The 22,308-nt window shown below is 32.7% G+C and overlaps 3 protein-coding genes across 3 annotated transcripts; 2 read left to right on the top strand and 1 right to left on the bottom strand.

The window, feature by feature from the left end:
* The first annotated feature begins 378 nt into the window (after positions 1–378).
* Positions 379–2,649, top strand: LOC127255243 (dihydroneopterin aldolase 1-like). The gene is made up of 3 exons (XM_051280703.1): positions 379–530; positions 1,455–1,638; positions 2,309–2,649. Exons 1-3 carry the CDS (start codon positions 413–415, stop codon positions 2,415–2,417), a joined length of 411 nt encoding a protein of 136 aa, XP_051136660.1. The 5' UTR covers positions 379–412; the 3' UTR covers positions 2,418–2,649.
* A 3,838-nt stretch (positions 2,650–6,487) lies between these two features.
* LOC127255221 (protein VACUOLELESS1) lies at positions 6,488–16,354 on the bottom strand. The gene is made up of 15 exons (XM_051280667.1): positions 15,453–16,354; positions 14,429–14,719; positions 14,144–14,283; positions 13,183–13,288; positions 12,998–13,090; positions 12,039–12,128; positions 11,054–11,167; positions 10,786–10,893; positions 10,628–10,701; positions 10,478–10,532; positions 8,781–8,962; positions 8,258–8,387; positions 7,988–8,090; positions 7,121–7,218; positions 6,488–7,029 (listed from the first exon to the last, which is right to left on the bottom strand). Exons 1-15 carry the CDS (start codon positions 16,224–16,226, stop codon positions 6,865–6,867), a joined length of 2,523 nt encoding a protein of 840 aa, XP_051136624.1. The 5' UTR covers positions 16,227–16,354; the 3' UTR covers positions 6,488–6,864.
* A 606-nt stretch (positions 16,355–16,960) lies between these two features.
* LOC127255193 (putative pentatricopeptide repeat-containing protein At1g64310) lies at positions 16,961–18,861 on the top strand. Its single transcript, XM_051280608.1, has one exon. It carries the CDS (start codon positions 16,975–16,977, stop codon positions 18,730–18,732), a length of 1,758 nt encoding a protein of 585 aa, XP_051136565.1. The 5' UTR covers positions 16,961–16,974; the 3' UTR covers positions 18,733–18,861.
* Positions 18,862–22,308: the final 3,447 nt, after the last annotated feature.

The following is a 22,308-nucleotide window of genomic DNA, read 5'->3' as shown; positions in this document are numbered from 1 at the left end:
TTCAAATTCAAATCAATACTCCTATGTACTCATCGTATTTAACATTAAAAATATTTTTATATAATAATATTTTTTTTTAAAATATCATTTTATTAGTATGAAAATATTTTTATAATTTTTTATTTAATATAATAATTAAAATGAGACCGCGCAACGCAATATTTTCGAAGTCATCCAAAAAAAAAAAATACCCTCCGACTAGAGAAAACGGTCCTCCAGATGTACGCAACTCTCTGACGGATTCAATTTGTGGTTGCTCCATCTACTACCCTACACTGATCTCGAATTCAATTTCTGGTTGCTGCAACTACTACCCTACTCTGCTCTCGAATTCAATTCTGCTGCTCCGATCGATGTTCCTCGCCATGAACGGTATTATAAAACGTTTGTTTCCCAATTGTAAGTTTTCAAAATGTCAGCTAGGGCTCGCATGTCTCTGTATAGTTTTGCAAATCTGATAGCGCTCTGTTTCTCCTTCAATCTCCTGTGCATGTCGAGTGTTTGCGCCACTTCTCAACCACAACAGAAAGGCAGGAGTTTTGCAGAACAATTTATCTTTTGTTGTTAATATCTTCAGATGCTTTATAGTCATTGTTTTTTTTATGCTTTTCAGAAATTGAGGGGGCTTTGTGATATCTGCCGTAGGGAATAATGCAGTTATAGGTGCAATGTCTGATTATTATTTTCATGTTATGGTTTGTTAATTTTGCGTGGCTATGTTGGATATATTTTAGTGTTCTAAAGCTACATTTCACTTTCACTTAATCCAAAATTCGGAGATAGTATGTTGAGGTTTAGAATTCAAGACGGAAAAATCAAAATTTGGTAGCATAAAGGTTAAAAAATACGACCTTTAGGGTATGTTCACTTAGTAATTTTTTGGGTTTTGGTTTTTCTTCTAAATATTGAGTTGGATGTGCGCTTATCGGTTAGAAGAAATAGTTTATTTTAAATGGAATTGTGAGGATTTAAAAGTAAGAGAGTTGAGAAAAGAATATCAAAGTAAATAAATAAGTGTTCTAATCTACATTTTACTTCTTTGTTAGTATAAAATTCATAGATCACGCTACCTCGGCTGAGGTTTAGAGTTCATGATGTACGGAAAAATAAAATAATCTAAATACCTTTCAAGACCAAAATACGGCCGTAGAAAATATGGCAAAATAATTGTTCCTAATTATGTATAAGGAAAAAATTGTTTAGAACTTATTTGTGATTTGGAAAGTCCGCACAATTCTCTCTATGACTGAGAAACCATTCTCACATAATTTTAGGGGATCCTGTACCGTTTCTAAATTATAAGAGAATATGATGCAAGATTTTTCAAACCACAAATGAATTATAAGCAATTTTTCCTATTCAATGATCAAATGAGCATAAGTACGAAATAATAGTTTTTAACGGCGTGCCTTTGTACATTTGATTTTCTATCTAATGTATTGAAAATTATGCAGAAATGTTTCAGGGAGACAAGCTTGTGTTAAGGGGGTTGATGTTTCATGGGTACCATGGGGTGAAGCCAGAAGAGAGAACACTGGGCCAAAAATTTTTGGTTGATATGGATGCTTGGATGGATCTTCGAGCTGCCGGAAATTCTGACAGCCTATCAGATAGCGTTAGCTATACTGACATATACGAGTGAGTAGTAAATTCATTATCTGCATATTAGGTGCTTCTTCAGATTAGTAGGTTATATAAGTTCATTAGCGAAGATGATAGAACTGGACAGTTGCTTGCAATGGAATATGGCTTTGGAGGGTCGACTAATTTCCTTTAGGGTTCTTAATGATATATCTTTGTTGATTGTTATTTGTTAGTGAATTATGGAAGTGCTCATTAGTTGGTAGGCAAAATATTGTGCTGATGTTTGTTGATCTAGCCTTATTTCGATAAGCAAAATATTGCACGGGATTTTTATGAGAGGAAATAGTTTATTTTTATAAAAAATTATAAAGATTGCGACATATTGCATTGGCATGGTAAGAATGAACTCATCGTAGATTACATAGTACATCGTGTCAAAATGGGGATTGAAGATTCGAGTAAATACACCTTTATTTTTTTTTTTTCACTAATCATTTTGTTTATGCTTTTCCAATAATAATCTCATTTAGAGTGCAATGTTAGTTTACATTATCGGTTAAAATCTATCCAGCTTTTGAATCCTTGTCGATGTGAAATTCCTCAAATGTTCTTCTTCAATACGTCTATTTCCTATCTAATCATCGCAAGTTTCTTTAACTTTCCCTATCCTTTGCCCTATTTACTTGGCTTGTCGATTTTGATACAACTTTCATGGAAAATGCAGTATCATTAAGGGTATTGTCGAAGGAGCTCCTCACAACCTTGTGGAATCTGTGGCTGAACTTATTGCAACATCAGTATTGAGCAAGTTTTCTCAACTGTCGGCTGTTTGAGTACAGGTAGGAAAGCCACAAGTGGCTGTGATCGGTCAGATCGACTACTTGGGCGTCGAGATTATTCGACATCGTCCGATTAGCGAGCAGAAGTGAAGTTAGCTATTGTCGACTCTTCTGGTTTGTTTCCTTTCGATTTTAAATTGTATTTTGATGTAATAGTTTATGCTAAAATAATGGACTTTTATGGGAAATGCTGAATATTGTTCTCTTTTAAAAAATTATTAGTGTGTTTTTGGTTTTTTTTTTTTTTATTATTATACTAAAAATTTACTTTTATATTCAAAAGACCTATTTATATTAATCAAATGATTTTTTCAATTCAGAATTTTCTATTCAAAACATAAATTTAACATCTAAGTCCACAAACAGTATATTTCAATACATTCTTTTAAGGTTCAATTTTATATAGTTCAATACATGGATTATAGATCTCTATCAGAATCCAATAATTTATATCAGTTTTGTTTAATAATTTTAATTTTAATATATTCTACATAATTCAACTTTTTTTAGATATATATATATATACAATTAGAAAATAAACAAGCTTTTCTTGTTGGGTTATTATTATTATTATTAATAATTTATTTTAATGTTAATAGTCCTTTGATATTGTTAGCATAAAAAAAAAATGATTTATGTTTCTCGAATGACCGATAGAAATATTATAAATAGACTTAGGAAATCTATTTAAAAGAATGGTTTAGGTGTATCTAATTATTGAAATTAAAATGTCATGCAAGTGAACACTTGTCATAGTATATTCAAATTTAGGTTAAAGGACAAAATTAAAATTTTATAGCAAGGACCAAAATTATAACATATGAAATTATTTATTATTATTTATTTATTTATTTATTTATTTTAATGTTTAATAGTCCTTTAAGTATTGTTGGCATGAAAAAATTTGATCAATGTTGCATGAATGACCGACCGAAAGATTACAAATAGGCTTAGGGAAATCTCTTTTTTTTTTAAAAAAAAATAATAATAATTTAGATGTATCTAATTATTGAACTTCATACAAGCAACAAATTCAAATTCAAGGCTAAATGACAAAATTAAAATTTTGTAGTGGAGACCAAAATTATAATATATGAGATTTATTATTATTATATATTATATATTATTTATTTTAATATTTAATAGTCCTTAGATATTGTTGGTGAAAAAATAGATTTAAGAAAATCTATTTAAAAGAATAATTTAGGTGTATCTAATTATTGAAATCAAAATCGACATGCAAGTAAACACTTACACAGCATATTCAAATTCAAAGTTAAAATGAAGACCGAAATTATAATATATAAAATTATTTACTATTGATGGTTCTCATCCCTCAACAAATTCTATGACAGATTAACACTTAGGGGAAATAGATTGAACTCACATATAAAGAGAATTTTATACGTACTTTGTATGTAATCTTAAGACAGATAGATTTTTGGAATGTGTATCGTGAACCATATAGAGTTGAATGACTAAATCTCACTCGGTAGATTTTGAGTGAATGATTTCATCATCGCGAAAATTTATCTAATTGGAAAGTATGCCAGAATGACGGATCTAATTACATCATCCAATTGCAGAGTGGATGACCTGAGGGAGTGTTTGTTCGGGGATTGGATTTTAAATATACTATTCATCCCATTTTTTTCTCTCCAAAAACATCAAATCAAACACTTATTTTTTATTTTTTATATTATACTAAAAATCAATTTTACATTCAAAATATCACATCAAAATTTTTACTATTCAAATCCCAACTCAAAATCCTAACCCTCAAACAAACACACCCTAAGAAAAATGCATTTATATGAATTTGCATATACATTTGTTGTTTTGGAGTTAGCCATTATAGATGTTAACTTGATATGTTTGTGATGGTAATTTTGTAAAAATTACTTTTATATTCAAATATCTATTTATATAAATCAAACAATTGTTTTGATTTAAAATTTTTTTATTCAAAATTTAAATTTAAAATCCAAGCCCATAAACAATATACTTTAATACATTTCTTGTAAGGTTGGATTGTATATAGTTCAATACAAATGAACTCCATTATAGATCTATATCATAATTCAATAAGTTTATATATATATATATATATATATAAACAATTCTAAAATAACAAGCTTTTCTTGTTGGGTTTTATTATTATTATTTATTTATTTTAATGCTTAATAGTCCTTAAATATTGTTGGCATAAAAAATTTTGATCAATGTTGCTTGAATGATCGATAGGTAGATTACAGATAAATTTGGTGAAATCTACTTAAAAGAATGATTTATGTGTATCTAATGATTGAAATCAAAATCATAAGTGAACATTCGACACAAAGTTAAGCGACTAAATCTCATTCGTATAAAGAGAATCTTATATGTACTTTGTATATAATCTTAAGAAAGACATATTTTTGTGTTGTTTATCGTGAACAACACAAAGTTAAGCGACTAAATCTCACTCGGTAGATTTTGAGTAAAGCTGTTAACGATTCGAACCGAGCCGAGTCGAGTCAAATTTTAAGTGTTCGTTAACGTTCGCGAACAAGGTTCGTGTTCGTTCGTTAAGCTTTCGAGCTTGTTCGTAGTGTTCGAGCTCGGCTCGTTAAGAATTTTTGTTTTTTGAGCTCGTGTTCGTGTTTGGCTCGTTTAGGCTCGATTAAGCTCGTTCGAGCTCGTTTGTCTTGTTTTTTAAAATTTATATATAAATTATAAAGAAAATTTAAAATTATTTTATTTATATATAATATTTACAATAAATATATTACAAAACTCGGGCTCGTTCGTTAACCAAACGAGTCTGTTTATGTTGTTCGGTTCGGCTCGTTAACGTTTGCGAACGAGCTTTAACCGAGCCGGGTTCACGAACTACCAGCTTTAATTTTGAATGAATGATTTCATTACTAAAAAAGTTGATATAATTTGAGAGTATATTTGATTGATGATGTAATTATATTATTCAATTGCAGAGTGGATTACCTCCGAGTGTTGTGCTTATCGAAGAGGTTCGCCTAAAGCCTGAAATGAAGTCGAAAATATTCACTCCATTCACTATTCTAAAATTGTTCACTTGAGAAACAAGACTTAAAGACTTTGGTAGGCATCTTTTTTTAGAGAAGTTTATTTATATATACATTTGTTATATTGAAGTTAGCCATTATAGATGTTAATTTGACATGTTGATAATTTGTTAAATCAGTAAATTAAACTTATGTAGTATCTGTTCATATTGACAGTAGATATATAAATGTTTCGAATTTAAAAAGAAAAAATGATATTATATATAATATAATAAAATTTGATATAAAATGTAATTTTTTAATTGTAGATTGAATAATGTAAATAAATAGTAATATATATACATATAAACAAACCTTGGTATGTGATTGCTGTATTTTAGTTCATTTCAATAATAGACTTTTTAGGTAAAATAAATGTTTGATATGATTTTTATTTTTAAACAGAAAATATATATATATATATATATATATAGAAATCGACCATTGTAACACTACCCATCAGTCTAGTTAAATAAATAAAAATTAGACTCAACCCGTGTATTACACTGGTATTAGCTAATACTTATCATTCCAAAAATAATGTTTTAGCCTTAATTTAATTTGTCTAGAATAAGTGGACTTTATCGAATAAATCTCCTAACAAAAATACAAGTTATTAGAAAAAGCAAAATTCCAATAAACTCAAACTTAATTTAACCAATTAAAAATTAACAATTAATCTGGATAATATTAGTGACAACATATCATTTATATTAATATAATACAAACACAGCTCATGAACTAACATGATATAGTCTCAAACAGCATATACAATAGTTCATTTCAACGCACGGCAAATATTTATACGGCACACATTGCAATTATAAACAAACAACACATGTTCACGTGTTGTTTTTAATAAAGACTTGTTAAAATGGAACTTAACATCAAAGTATTCTTTCGACCCCGTCGGCATGATAACCGCCGTCAACATGGGTATAATAATAGCAACAATAATGACGATGATGATTAAATGATGTAATTTCAAAATTGTGATCCAGATTGATAAGAAAACATTAAATATAGATCTCTACATTAGAAGGGGTTAAAAATTCAATCTTTACAAACGCAACTTTAACATCAAAGTATTCTTTTGCAACCCACCATACATATCAACAAAGAAAACTATTTCAACACGACAAACCCAAATAAAGAAACAAACGTGAATAATACAATACACAAGAAGTAATCAAATTCAGAGAAATTAATGCATGTAGAGATGCAACCACATAGAAAAAAAAACAAAAACAAACAAAAAAAAAAATTACACAAAGACTCAAGGTAAGGTTTTCGGGTTACCTCTGTGTCTGCACGGCGACGCCAAAAGACCAAAACCAATCCCCGTGTAGAATCATCACAGAGGTCAGAGCAAAGAAGGACTAAGAAACACCTTGGAAGGACAGCCGGTCCCTCAGAGTATCGAAAATAGATGCAGCTGCAGCATTTTGTGCAAAAGTAAGTTTCAATCGCCCAAGCAGTTCCCCGTCCTTAGCTTGAGATGCAGCGTCTGCAGCTTCCTTCGCCATTCCAATTTTAGCATAGGACTGTCGATGAATTAAAGAGAACTCATGGTGCTACTATTGAGGGATATTGACACAAAAACCGAATGCAATTGAATCATATAGCTTCTATTACCTCAGCTCTTTCTCTGGGGTCGGCGAGCTTGGGAATATACTTCAGCGCTTGCTCTTTCTCGCCCGCATCAACACAAGCCTCCACAAATGGACGGTAACCTACACTCGAGTAACAGGTTAAAAATAACAGCTGTCAATTTTATTTTATTTTTTTTCAGAGTTTATTTACAATACAATCCCTAGATTTTTTATAAAAATATACTATTTTTTTTCACAAAACAAGACATCATATCACTATTTAAATATAGAACACAAACACAATCCGAACACACCCAATGCTTTTAAAAGAACCCGGCATGTGCCAATAAGTTTCATTAGGATACCCAATGCATAATGTAAACTAATAGATCGATTTCAGTTGACACTAATTTGATTTTATCAAATTCAGCCCTTAAATGATTTAACCAAAAAGAGCGCTTTAAACGGAAGTCCTAAATGAAACCGCTGCATAAGCTGCAAAAGTACACAACCAATTCAGTGGGTGGAATATCTTGTAGGTTTTGGGAAAGAGACCTCACAAATGAATACAAAGAAACAGCTATTCAGACTAATCAGCCCTGAAACAATAATTCGACATTCTCAACATAAATACAATTTGCACTTCCCTTTTAAATTTGCTCACACTCTCGTAGCAGAGATTTCCACTTTAGATGGAAAAAACAAACTTTACTTGATAGAACTTTTATATAGTCACAGATACTTTATCCAAATGCAAAGTAACTGGAAATTGAGTAAATTAATCTTACATGGAAAAGAATACCAAAACAAGCTCAATGCAGAAGATATATAAGAAAAAAGTGAATGCCAGATAAAACAAGAAGATTATCGGACATTAATTCACTTCATGGGAATAATAAAGACTACTGACCAATTGGAGGCCTCTTTTCTTTTGAAAACTTTTCCAGTGCATCCCAATCTCGAATTGTTGCCAGAGCAAATACTTTGAGCCAATACCACCTCTTCTCTGAGACCTACATCATGTCAAAACTATGTTAGAAAGTTAAGTTTGCTTAAATTTGAAGGTAGATAGATCCATCATACATCCATGCATGAAAAAAATTAAGCTATTGCTTGATTTTGTCTTCTTCTAAGAGATTGCCTGCCTTTTTTAGTTGAGGAAATTTCAGAACCAACTTACCTTAAATTCAGTTTTAACCTTGTTGGCAGCTCTATGATTTCCCAGGACAATACACGTGCGAATTGTGTCACTGATACTTGAATCAACAAAAATGGCCTGCTTTGTAGAAACCTCCAGTTCATGTTGAATTCTGCATTGATTTCAAAGAATCTTCTGTGAGCAGCTAATGCCAACATTTGCACATCATATAGAATAAAAAATAATGCTGCTATAGACGAAGGCCCACAATGAAGTGTGAAGGGACTCATGTAGTCTAGAATGACATGTCCTAAGCTATCAACAGCACAAACGAATCCATATTCAATCAGAATTAAAAAATTTCCTGTGATAATATTCTCGCAGTTTAGACAGCTCCAGTGCAAGATCAAACTATAAAAGGTTAGAAATTGGATGCCCAAAGTTAAGAAATAAGACTATTATATGGTGGAAAGTGGAAACACTTAATATTAATTAGTTTCAAAGCTATATCTCAATAACAACTGGAATTTTTCACATGCCAGTAAGTGCCATAAACAATTATCACCTCAACAATTTTGCATGTTCCTCAGCAGCCTTGGACTCAAAGACATGTTCTTTTGTTTCCATGAAAAGATTATGAGCCTTTTCAATTAGTTTAATACGTGGACCGTGAAGAGGGGATCCTCTGCTAGCCATTGGATTTTTTGCCAATTCCCACGACTCCTTCCACAATAGAAAGGCCACATCCTGCAAATCATAAAAAGTTTCTGTTGGAAACTAAAATGTATTTTTCCATTGAATTGAATCAAGGAGTGCTATATCTATAGCCAAAATAGAATGACAAACATAGACAGAAACATCATAATCCTTACATAATTTCATAGAACTTAACAAATTAGTATAAACATTATACAGCTAGAAACAAGAAAATGTCATACTTCCATATGGAAAGTACAATCTTCTCTAAATAGTTCTGAAGTCAAACATGGGGACCTATACAAACATATTGAACTGACCAACACAACATAACATCATGACTACGAACTATATTCTCAAAGGCTCAAAAGTACGAGGAACAACAGTACAACTCCTGGAAACCTTGTCTAAATTGAACAGAATAACCCACAAAATCACAGCAAAAGGCAAACTTCATGATTGCTGCCTAAAAATATCCTCGAAAACTCTAACTAAAAGGAATAACACTTCTACTGCTTGAAAGAAATGTTTAATTTGAAGAATACAACTGATGACTTTGAGGCATCAGACAGCTATTAAAACTGCTGATATTCTCTATGAGCAATAAGAAATAACATCAGCACTGTTTTTCAGAAATTGTTCAATGAGATCAGTAAAGTCCACGCCTCCCCTGATCATGAGGAAAAACTAGGACAACATAAGTTCTGGTATCATATTGAAAATTTTAATGTAATTTTCTATTGAATTAAACAATACACTACTATTATGTATTGATGAGTGCATGATCAGATAAGAAAAATCATAAAGTGTAATAAATAATTAGGATTACCATCCTACTAAACAAGTAGAAAACTACATCAGAACTCATGGGGGTGTGTATTTTCATCTCCATTTTTTTTACACCATGCCAATCTACCATGAAGAAATTTTATTCCTGGCCAAAAACATCATTTTCAAAACCTAAATTCCAAAGAAAACATCACATCCAAAACATATTTTTCCCTCAAAGATCAAATCCAAAACATCCCAAACACCCCCAAAACACATCCAAATGCACCTCATATCTTTATTATAATATATAATGAATATGGTTTCCAAGTTCTGATTTCCAATGCTTTTTATCAAAAAGTATCTGCAAACACAAACACACACACACGGAAGTGGTGAAAAGAATCAGAATCAGAAAGCTTGCTGACTAGGGCAGAAAGTAAATTAGCAGAAGATCACATTAAGTTTATCAGAAGTATATTATAACTCAAGCAAATATTCCTCCCTCATTACATGATCTGTCTGCAAGAATGGAATATTTGAATTGAATCAATTTAAAATGTAAAACAGGTGACAAAGGAACAAGATGTTTATAAGTTCCTATGCTTAATATAAAATAGAAAGAATTAAATGTAGTATAAATATATTTACCTCATTTCATAGTAATGATTGAAAAAATGAAAAAGAATACTGTTGAAAAGAAAAAGGCCCATCCCTTTTTTATTGGAAATAGAACTGATGATATATAAAAGCAGGAGAAGGTCCCTACAAACAAATAAAAGGTGAACATGATTTAACCTGTAGTTGCCCGGTGGATAGGTAGAAGTCCTTCAAGAATTCATGTTTATAACACCTGCAAAAATATTCAAATTTTAGAAAATTATATGTCGTGAAAGGAAGGGATCCCCTATCTATATGGTATTTTGTGAGGATAGGTTGTGTCTGTACTGTGCATAGGTGATGAAAAGATCACGGGCCAGGGGTCTGGCTTGTATAGTTCCAAAAAACTCCAATGGTGCTCTCTGCAACAAGAATTTACTTAATGAGCTAAAATCAAGAACCAGAGCTATGATTATTATAAGTCAATTGCATCATAGCTCACATACCTTATGCCATATGTGAAACAGGACAAGATACACAAGATCAGTATCACCACTTTCCGTAGCCTTCACAAGTGCAGTATCTTCTTCTCCAATGCTTAGCAAAAGAGGTATCTGATGAATAACAATATATTTAGTTGTTGAAATCCACTTGGGTTACTTCTAAAACTTAATGTGACAGAAAACAAATGACTTCATAAATGCAGCTCACATGATCAGTTCTGTAATCCAAAAAGAGGTGGGTGCATTTAGTCATGGAAATACCAATTTTTACCTGTTTGGCAGAATGAGGCTCATGTTCAACCAGCATAGCAGCCAACTTTCTACGGCCACTCTTATCAGCATGAGCAGCTACACCAGCATACGATAGTCCTTTGCAAATCTTGAGCTGGGGTTCCATAGTTAGTGATACTCATAAATATGTTTGTGAATAAATCAGAGCAGATCAAATAACCAGGGACGCAAGCAGAAAACTTCGATCATTATAATGGCAGTAACTTAACAAAATCACAAGTTTGAATGATAGTAAAACATTATTCTTTGTTTCTTATGAAAAAAAAAAAACAAGGCTATTATTAAACTGCACCTGGCTTATGTATATCGTTAAGCTAAAAAATTCTAGTTGACCCTGATCCTATTCAGTTATGTCAATTTTAGTGATGGGTGATTGAACAAATTTGAGTGTACATCCCAACATGACATTGTCTTGAAATTCATTGGTGAACAACTAAAGCACCATCAATTGAAAGTACTTACTAAGTGAAAACGGCCACTCCAATTCTATTTCATGGAAAAGATCTATGACACTAATGATAATATTTTTAAGAAAACAAGAATTGTTTTCAGCGTGCAATTAATTCATTCTGTCCGTGGATCCCTCATAAATCATAATCTATAACAATCAGCTCAAAAAGAGAAAAAGAAAAAAGGAATGACAGGTTTCTATTGCTGTCATTAAACAAAAGCAAATTTTCAATATGAAATATAATAAATATTGAGAAGTGAGAACTGTAATTCAACCTGGGATAAGGGGTGGAAATTCCAAGTAAAAATGCATGTATAAAGGAAAAATGTAATGAAGAAAACACCCAGGCAACAATAAAATCAGTCACATCTTTACTGTAGTGACCTAGGATATATGTATTTGCCAAAGGCCTCCAGTGAGACACATGATTTCTAATAGTTGGAAGCTTTGAGTTGGTTTATGTGCATGCAGGCAAGATCAAGTATATATACAAGACAGTTGATAAAACACTAACCTTGTCAAGTAAGATTTCAAGAAGACTAGTATCTGAAGTTGCTGCAGATGTTGATATCTTTGTACACGCCCAGTGCATTATCACAATCTCCTACTTGAAGCACCAGAACAAAATTGGTTTAACACAATGAAGTGTTCTTCACATTTTCAAAGCAAATAATTATCACATCTCTAACAAAAAGTTCCCAAACACGTAAGCTAACTTGATTTAGTACACAATATAATTATATATCCTGTTCTCTCTCTCTCTTTCTCTCTCTCTCTCTCTCTCTCTCTATATATATATATATATATCAAACAACAAAAGTATGACATTCAAAGATCAGATTATCATCTAGGAGCTGCAGGCATTTACAACCCATCAATGGACTAAATAGTGCAATATATGAAATATATTAATTCCTTAATTCAATTCAAAAATCCAAAGTTAGGCTTCTACAGGGCTCACGAATACAGGTTACAGAGAGCAACCCAATTATCTTCCATAATTTTATGTCCTAAAATGTGTGTGTTGTTTTTTTCTGTAAGAAAGAATATGTCCTAAAATGTTAACTGGATTTACTTAGATAAGTTCACCATTACTACATAGTTGTACCACATGCAATATAAGGGCCCCTTGGGCTCGCAATAGTGATTTTCCAATAGGGCTCCATTTATCATGTATCATATTCCCACCAATAATTGATATTGCAATCTTCTTAATATTGTGCCATATTGGATACATTAAAGGCCACAGACTTAATATCCTCTTTATGTGGAATCAGGTTCTTATTTTCATTTTATATTGAAAGTTTGCAATTTCTCTGAACCAAAAGTATTAGTATATCAATTGTGAACTATAAAACTGAAAAAGATTGCTTTATATTGTAGTAGATTAAGATAGAATTGCCCATTAAGAAAGGAGAATAGATAGACCAAATAGTAGAGCAAAAAGGTAAATAATAACCAAAATCCACTTACTTGATTCATAGAAAGGTATTCAGATATCCGCAAAGCTAGAAGATGTTTATGAGCATTAATCAAACGGTTAATCAGAACAGGAGGAGTAAGTAGCTGCATAAAAATGGAAGGAATATGGTAAAATAATCCAAGGATAAATAATGTAGTACTCGAACTGCCTAGCATAAAGCATTGAGAATAAACACCTTGTACTGCTGGATGCTTAGAGGAATACCAATTTCCGCATCACGTACAGAATTTAAGACACGAAGGGTTTGACACATCTCTTTTATACGGTCACGATTAAAATGACTGCCAAAGCGAACTGGATATCATTACCAAGAAAAATAATCAGAACAAATGTTCTTTTAGGAGCATGAAGAGCAGCTACAATTCATAATGAGAGCAAGTATGCACCAGCAAATATTTTATTTAAGAATTCAGTTAATACATGCTAGCAAGAAATCTCACATCAAACCAGGTTCCAAGTGCCAAAACATTAACCTCACATATGTTTCCATCTTTCTTATTCTCAACTCATTGTCTACAAATTATTACTACTTCAAAATTTAGAATGTATTACGCATTTAATAATTATTGCTCTCTTAGATAGTAGATCACACCTTTTAATTCAGATCTGAAAGTGTAAAACAAATGTCAGACAATAAGTAACAGAACTATCCTGTTACTTTTATATGATGAAGAAGAAATGATCTCGGAAACCTGAGAAGGGAATCCAGCTATGGTAACAAAAGTCATAACTCTTGTGTTGTCAATTCGTATTCAATACAGAAAAAATAAATATGTTCTGCATTAGAGCCAAGAGGTAATCATATATTATATTAGGATAATTATTATTTAATGCATCAAAGATAAGAGCCAAATAAATGAGACATGCACAAAAGAATGACACCTGCACATATGAACCGACCAATTATTTTCTTTCTGTTTTTTCTTTTCTCTCAACTGATTCATTCTCCCAAAATTTCAGTGAAAAGTGAACGCACACATCGAAATAACAATTCAAAGGGATGTTCTACTAAAAGAACGCCAATTTAGACATATTAATAACATCAATTTAGGACCATTACTCAGTGAATTGAAATGGAATATACTATTAATATGAAGAACTTGTAGATGGCCATAATGAATTTAACACCAACCAACCTAGCAAAGGTTTGTCCATAGCTTGCAGATCTCAGTAATGTCCGTTGCAGCGAAATATCAAATTCATAACCAGCAGCATCAACACAAGCCTCAACAGCTTCGGGAAGTGAAGATCGGATCAATCTCAAATTCTCATCAGCCTGAAAGAAAATACAAGTTCAACAAGAGAACAATTCGAAAAAGTAAGAAGAGCAGAATTTCATTATGCTTGAACAACATCACCATGCGAATAAAATGATAGGATGGATAAGTAAATTTCAGTTTACTTAGATGGAAGCAGACTACCTTAGCACTTTTCCTGTCAAAATGCTCTAGGGCATCGTACAATAATGAAGCAGGCAAGGTACTTCCAATCTTAAAGATTGACTCGGTAGAGTCTGGAACTCGATGTAGAAACTCCATGCTTGTATTAGAAAGTATCCTCACCCCATCGCACTCTGGGATAAGAATAATAGGCTCATCATATATGTATCGAACCGGGTCCCCATAAGGGCCAACCATCAGTAGCATGTCATCCCAATAGAGTAACACACTGTCCAGTCCACACCAAGCCAGTTGATCAGGAGGAAGAGCTGACTGTACACATAATTAACAGAAACAATTAGATACACCACAATTCTGGATCAAGCTGTCATCCCAGATATAGATTAAGATCACCACAGTGAAGTTGCAATTATACGATGGCACAGAGATGATATCAGCTTAGCATAATTGGTAATGCAATGTTCCTCTTTAACAAGTATCAAGTTTCCTTCATCAACAAACAAAGTGAACATAACTCACACAATCTACGCTCACTAGGAAGACCTCATTGCATACATAATTATCGACAAAAAAATTAGATACACCACAATGCCTGATCAAACCTTTGCAGGCAGATAGAGTTGAAGAACAATAGTGCAAACTTGCAATTATATGATGGCACAGAGATGACCCAGCTTAGCATAATTGGTAATACACTGTTCCTCTTTAACAAGTACTATCAATTTTCCTTCATCAACAAACAAAATGGACATAACTCACACAATCTACACTCACTAGGAAGAGCTGATTGTATACATAATTATCAAAAAAAAAAAAATTAGATACACCACAATGCCTGATCAAACCTTCCTTCACAGATGGAGTTTAAGAACAATAGTGCACAGTTGAAAATACGTTGACGGCACGAGATGATACCGGATTTAGCATAATTACTAATACAATGACATACTGTAGGCTGCTCATCAAACAACAAAATGAACAGAATTCATGTAATCTACATTCAAACTAATATGTTAAAGAGAAAGAACACTATACGCTATTATACCTCACATTCGTATTCGATGATAACATCAGCAAAATCAGTAGACAAGACCAGAAGCCTTCCATCATGAGTGAAGGAAGCAACAAACTCCCCTTTCCTTGACACAACCATCTTCTGAAATGGTCCCATCCCTTGAGCTAGGGTTTGCACTCCATCCTCTTCCACCAACAGCACATGATCTCCAACCCCTAGCAGCACCTCCACATCTCCTGATTTCGTATACTGAGGCTCGATCACCGCCAGACAGAGGGGCAGCTCCTCCAAATTACAATCCGCCAATTTAACCGTCTTCGGGGACTTAAAATCCGGTACGGAGAAAACCTCGAGAGCCTCGTTGATACAAACGACTCCGTTCCCCCAAAACACACACTCGACGACGCTGTTGTCGAAGCACTCTTTGCCTAAAGAGAAGGTACCGACCAATTCCGCGTGGATATCGTAACGATAGACAGTGCCGTCCTGAGTGATGCAGACTAGGGTTAGATCATCGGTCCAGGACATGCCTATTAGGCGGCCGCCGGGATTCTTCCATACGGTCTCGGAAATCAAACGGCCGGAGGAGGTGAAGATCTGCAGCTTGCGAAGAGCAGACTCGGCGAAGAGCTGGACGATCTTGGCGTCATCACGAATAACGGCGATTGGACCCCCGAAGGGAGCACAGGCAACTTTGTTGCGGGAGAGGTCAACGTTCTTCCACTGCAACTGGTAGAGCTCCGGCTTCCGGTAGTAGCGGTTGTAGAGCAGCTGCCACTCGGCGGCCACCGACACTCCGGCCATTGATTTGAAGGAATTTGGGAATCGGAAATCAAGAATTGTGATTCGATTCAAGTTGGAGTCATTTTGTTTGGATCTATCTTCATACCATTGCAGCAATGGAATGGAATTGAATTGATCTGATCGTTCAGAGAGACGAAAAGGGGAGATAGATGAAAGTTAAATGTAAAATGTCACTTTTGCCCTTAACACTGCTCTTTGACATACGTGCTTCGGTGAATGGTCGGTGTAATATCATGATTTCAAATTCATCCCTTCGTATTTGTTTTTGACATATTTGTGTTTTGTATATCACACGTGACTTGCTTAGAATGATTAACCTAATATGGCTTGGTGATAGTTTTAGAATGGAAAAATTAATTTTAAATTTTAATTTTTATTATATATTTTTTTTATGACATTAGAATTCGCAGTAGCTATTCGAATTTACGTCAATAGATAAATTTAATATTCTGCAAATTAAGTCCGACAAATAAATTATATATGGATAGCACGGTGAACTTGCAATTGTGGGAACCCATATCTTTATGTTCAGTTCACTTGCTGCGCATAGTTCGTCTAGTGTGACTTATCTTATGTAATTCAATTTGCAATGTATTAACAATGTAGCAGCGGTGAATTCTCAATGTTACCTATAGACAAATTACATGGATCCGATATTCGAATAATTAAATATGATCCTAAATAAATAGATCTATCAATCTACCCGAATCTATTATCATCCATAAATGCCTAATACGGTCCATAAATTATGGTTGGTGTTACAAAAGTGAAGAACTGTATCGAGTTTTTCTCACAAGGGCACCATCCACGTATCCATGGAGTCGACCTCATGAAAAAGCAGCTTCTCACACACCTCACAAAGCCCAACCAAACCCTCGCCGCAACCCGAATCCTCCACGCTCTCGTACTCAATCACGGCCTCTTCATCGACCCTTTCTACCCCACCAAAATCCTCCGCTTCTACGCCATCAATGGCGACCTCGTCTCCGCACGCAACCTGTTCGACGAAAGTCCCCACCGAACCATCTATCTCTGGAACGCTCTCATCCGGGCTTACGCAAGGGCCCGAAACTTCCACCACGCATTCCTCATGTTCAACGCTCTCCTGACCTCCGAATCGCAGCCCGACAGTCGCACCTTCGCCTGCGTCGCTCGAGCTTGCGGCGAGAGGCTCGACGTCGAAAGTCTGCAAATTGTTCATGGAGAAGTGACCGCATTTGGATTAGAATCGGATTTCGTATGCGGAAGTGCTCTCGTCACCTCGTACTCGAAGGTCGGCCGTGTCGACGAGGCGAGGCGCATTTTTGATCGGATCAATTCCCCCGATTTGGCGTTGTCGAACGCCATGATTTCCGGACATGGAAGCGTTGGAGAGTCGGGAAAGGCGATGGAATTGTTTAACTCCATGCGACGGGTGGGAATCGAGCCGGACGGTTATACGGCGGTCGGTTTGATCTCGGGATTAGCTCATGCAAGTTTGACGGCGTGGCTCGGAGAAATGATTCACGGACTTTGCGAAAAGCACGGATTGGCTTCGAACGATCATGTCGGGAGCGCGCTCGTTAAAATGTATTCGACAATGAAGAACATGGAATCAGCGTTTAGAGTGTTCGATAGTATCGTGCGTCCCGATTTAGTGACATGGTCGGCGCTAATTACCGGATTTTGTCGAACGGGCGATCATGTCGACGCGTTGGTTTTTTTCCGGGATTTGGTCGCGAATCGGGGGCGTGTGGATTGTGTTCTTCTTGCGAGCGTTCTTGCGGTGTGCGGGCATTTGGCGAGCGTACGACCCGGGAGCGAGATACACGGCTACGTTATAAGATGCGGATATAGCACGGAGGTTTCCGTTTCGTCGTCGCTCGTTGACATGTATTCGAAATGCGGGTTCATCGAAGCGGGGATTAGAGTATTTAACGAGACGACAGTGAGGAACATCGTGACATACAATACGGCGATAATGAATCTCGGGTTATACGGGCGCGCTTCCGAGGCCTTCCGGATGTTCGAGAAGGTTCTAGAAGCGGGACTAAAGCCGGACGAGTCAACGTTCGTGGGATTGTTGTGCGCGTGTTGTCATTCCGGGCTAGCGAACGAGGGTCGAGAGTATTTCCGAAAGATGAGAAGCGAGTACAACATTGAAGGTAAAACCGAGCATTACGTTTACATGGTGAAGCTCGTCGGAATGTTCGGGAAACTAGAAGAGGCGTTCGAGCTAATTAAATCGTTTCCCGAACCTGTCGATTCGGGCGTTTGGGGCACGCTTTTGTCGTGCTGCGAGTTTCGGAAGGATTATGCGATGGCGGAGGTTATAGCCGAGCATTTATTGGGAAATCAGTCGAGAATGAGAATTGATTGCAGATACCGTGTGATGGTGTCTAATATACTAGCCGGGGAAGGGAGGTGGGACGAGGCAAAGGCATTGAGGGGGGCCGGAGCCGAAGGGAAAGTCCCCGGAATAAGTTGGATTCCGGCGACGACGGGTAATCGCTTTGTCGCTGGGTAGAATAATCATTTACGGATCGGCATCGCCTCATCGTCGTCGATATATATATGTATGTGTATCATCCTAACGGTCATTTGTGTCGATGAATTTGAATTTGAGGATGAATTTTAAATGAATGAATTTAAATTATTTCGATATTGAAATACTTTATAATTACTCTTTATGTCTCACATTGTATGTCCAGGTGAACGTAGACACAGGAATTTATTTTATAATTATTCTTTCCGTCGCACGTCGTATGACACAAAAATTTAGGATAAATATTAATTAGTAAATAATTAAGAATGTATCAGTGAAATAATTCATATTAAGATTAATCTATTAAAAAGAAACAAATTATAAAATAAAAATTTTAAAATAAGATTAAGGTGTGTAATCATTTTAAAAAAAAAATGACATGAGAGTTGGGACGGATAGAAACGTCAATGTGAACGGAGGGAGTAAATTTTATAATTTGGTTGTGAAAATGTTTGAAAGTGTAACTATTGAAATTTACGTGAAAACTCGCAGCCGCTACTTGAAAGTGTACACTAAATTCCGGCCATGTGTGACAAATTAGCCGAAGGTTTCAGTAATTTGAACTCACGACCTCATGATCATAAATATACCCCTACACTGCTAGGTCATAAGATGAGATTGATTTAATTTGATTTTTTTATAGATGAATAACAAAGAGATAATTTAAAAAATAGTATTCCCTTGTTCCAATATAATAGTTCTGTTTATATTTTTGTCCGTCCTAAAACAACACTCTAATTTCTATAAATAATTATATCACTATCAAATTACTCTTATTTTTTTTTTATTATTACACAATTGCCACTATTTTTTACACTAATACACTCACAAGAGCAAAAAAATATTTTATCCGTATTTTTTACCCACTACCAATATAATATCAATATACATTAAATTTCGTGTCAAATATACCTCACACTATAATGTTAGGACGGTGGGAGAATATTTGACTATATTTATCCTTATAGTTTTTTGTAATTATTTAATAATAGCAATCATATTTGTATAAATTATTTTAAATATATATATATATCTCAATAATCTTTTCATCCAATAAATTATATAGGTTAGGTTTGGTTGGCAACATTAAAATTATAATATTTAATATTAAAATAAATATATAAAGGATAAAGCGGAAGTATTATAAAAAAATAAATAAATAATTGAGAATAAGTAAAAATAATGATAAATTAATTATTATTTGCTAAAATAATTTAAAAAATTATAAATGAAAAGACTTATTTATTATAAATATATTATGTATAAATTTAACATATAGTAAAAATAATAATAAGATAATTTTGACAGACTAGTATATAAATATAAGGCAAGAGACTTTTAAATTATAATTTTTTAAATCAAAAAATCAAAAAATAAAATAAAATAAATAAAAAACTTGAAAGATGGTAGCAACCCCTATCAATTGGTGCACCATCACAAGAAGTTGTCTAAGTATCTTGTTTGCTACGAATAATTCGTCTAGTGTAATTTATTTTGCTACTTAATTTGCAGGTCATTAAGTTTGGTTGATAAATTAGCTTTCTTTTACTTTTTTTTTTATTTTTTATTTTTTGTCCTTAAAAATTAAAATTTTATTTCACACATATTAATATATTTTTATTACAATATTTATTAATTATTTTGATATATTTTTTTCTAATAATTTATAAACTTGTTTTTATTATTTTAAAATAATTGAAATTATTTTTATATGTAAATTATTTCATTTGTAAAATTTTTTAAGCTTGTTAAAATAAAGGCAAAATAAAAATATAACGAATTTGTTCACTAGTATTTTTAGGTGAAATAGTTTTTCATAAATATTATTAAAAATATATATATATAAACACATTAACACAATATATATTTATCTACTCACTATATAAAATATTACTCCCTCCGTCTCAAACACCCTGCAACATTTCTTTTTTGGTATGTCCCAAACACCCCGCAATATTTTCAAAATAGGAAATAATTAATTATACTTAATCTTTACCCCATATTTTATCCTCTCACATCGTTCAAATAAAAAAATAAAATATATATTTTTCTCTCCATCACATCACCTAATTTTTAAATTATCTTACTTAATACTATCCACCTAAAAACTCGTGCTAAAAATAAATGTTGCATCTTGTTTGAAAGGGAGAGAGTATTTTTTACATTAGCAATAACGTAAAGAATGCATTCATCCAAAAACACAAAGGAAACAGATCGTCCGTATCAAACCATCTTATATATTTTGTCAAAAAAAAATTGATTACTAATAAAGGATATGTTTTACAAGCTTTTTTTTTTCATTTTATTTATTTAAATAAAATTAATTATTAACTATGATATTATTTAATTTATTTTTTTTAAAAAAAATGTATGTGTGTTTGGGTTCAATTTTGAATTTAAATTTGAATAGTAATATTTTGAATTTGACTAGTTATTCGATATGATATAAATAGATATTAATATGATATATTTTAAATATAAAAATAATTTTTAGTATAATATTATGATTTAATAATTGTTAATAATTTTTTTTTGATAAATAGTATAAATCAAATAAAATCTCTCAAACAAAATAAATTAAATAGTTAAAAATTGAAAATACAGAAAATATTATTTTATTTCTTAAATAATATGCCAAACCTGCTAATCTACTCAAAAATAAAAGGCTAGTAGGTGCACGCATATATTGTTGAGTCTACCTATGCTTAAAATTTAATTTTTTTTAGCATTGTTTGCCCAAATATAATTCTTTTAAAAAAAATATTATATTAAATATTTCTCCATAATATCAAATTAGTGTTTCTTTAGCGGGGTTTGGGGAAATTTGGATTTGAGCTTGGTTTTTATTTGAATTTTGGGATGAGTTTGAATTTTGTTGTTTCTTTTGTATTTGGGTTTGGTTGGGGGTTTTGAGAGTTTTGATGTGTATTGATTTGATGGATAATGAATAAAATAATATAAATGTGTATTAAATTTAATTGATAAAATTTATATTGTATGATTTGATTATGAATTTATATTATTCTCAACATATATATATTTAAAATTTTTTATTTATTTGTATTATAGAAAATTTTATTATCTACAAAGATATATATATTGTATATATTTTTTTCCCTTATAATTATAATAATTATATGTTTCTTTACCCAAATTTTTCCAAATTTGACTATTTGGACTATGCGTTTTCCGAAAAAAAATATCAAATCCAAACTAAAATTTCTCAAACTCAACCAAAAGAAGCACATATATTTAATTTTTTTAAAAAAAAAAAACTAAATAAAGTCAAATCTGCTACAGTCAGTCAAACCATAGACAACAGACTTATAATAATATAGATGTGTATTAATTTGTATAAAATATATAAACATATATATTTATAAATTTTTATTTATTTATATTATAAAAAAATTTATTGACATATATATTTTATATATTTTATTCAATTATAATTATTATAATATTTTTATATTATAATTTTAAAAGAATTTATTATTTTATTATAAAAAAAAGGGGTACAAAACCTTTCAGACTTTGTTCCCAAAACACAAACAGCTC

The sequence above is a fragment of the Andrographis paniculata genome, unplaced genomic scaffold, assembly GCF_009805555.1.
Source record: "Andrographis paniculata isolate CXL003 unplaced genomic scaffold, ASM980555v1 Contig53END, whole genome shotgun sequence".
Classification (NCBI taxonomy): Eukaryota; Viridiplantae; Streptophyta; class Magnoliopsida; order Lamiales; family Acanthaceae; genus Andrographis; species Andrographis paniculata.
This window is presented reverse-complemented; position numbering and strand designations above follow the sequence as displayed.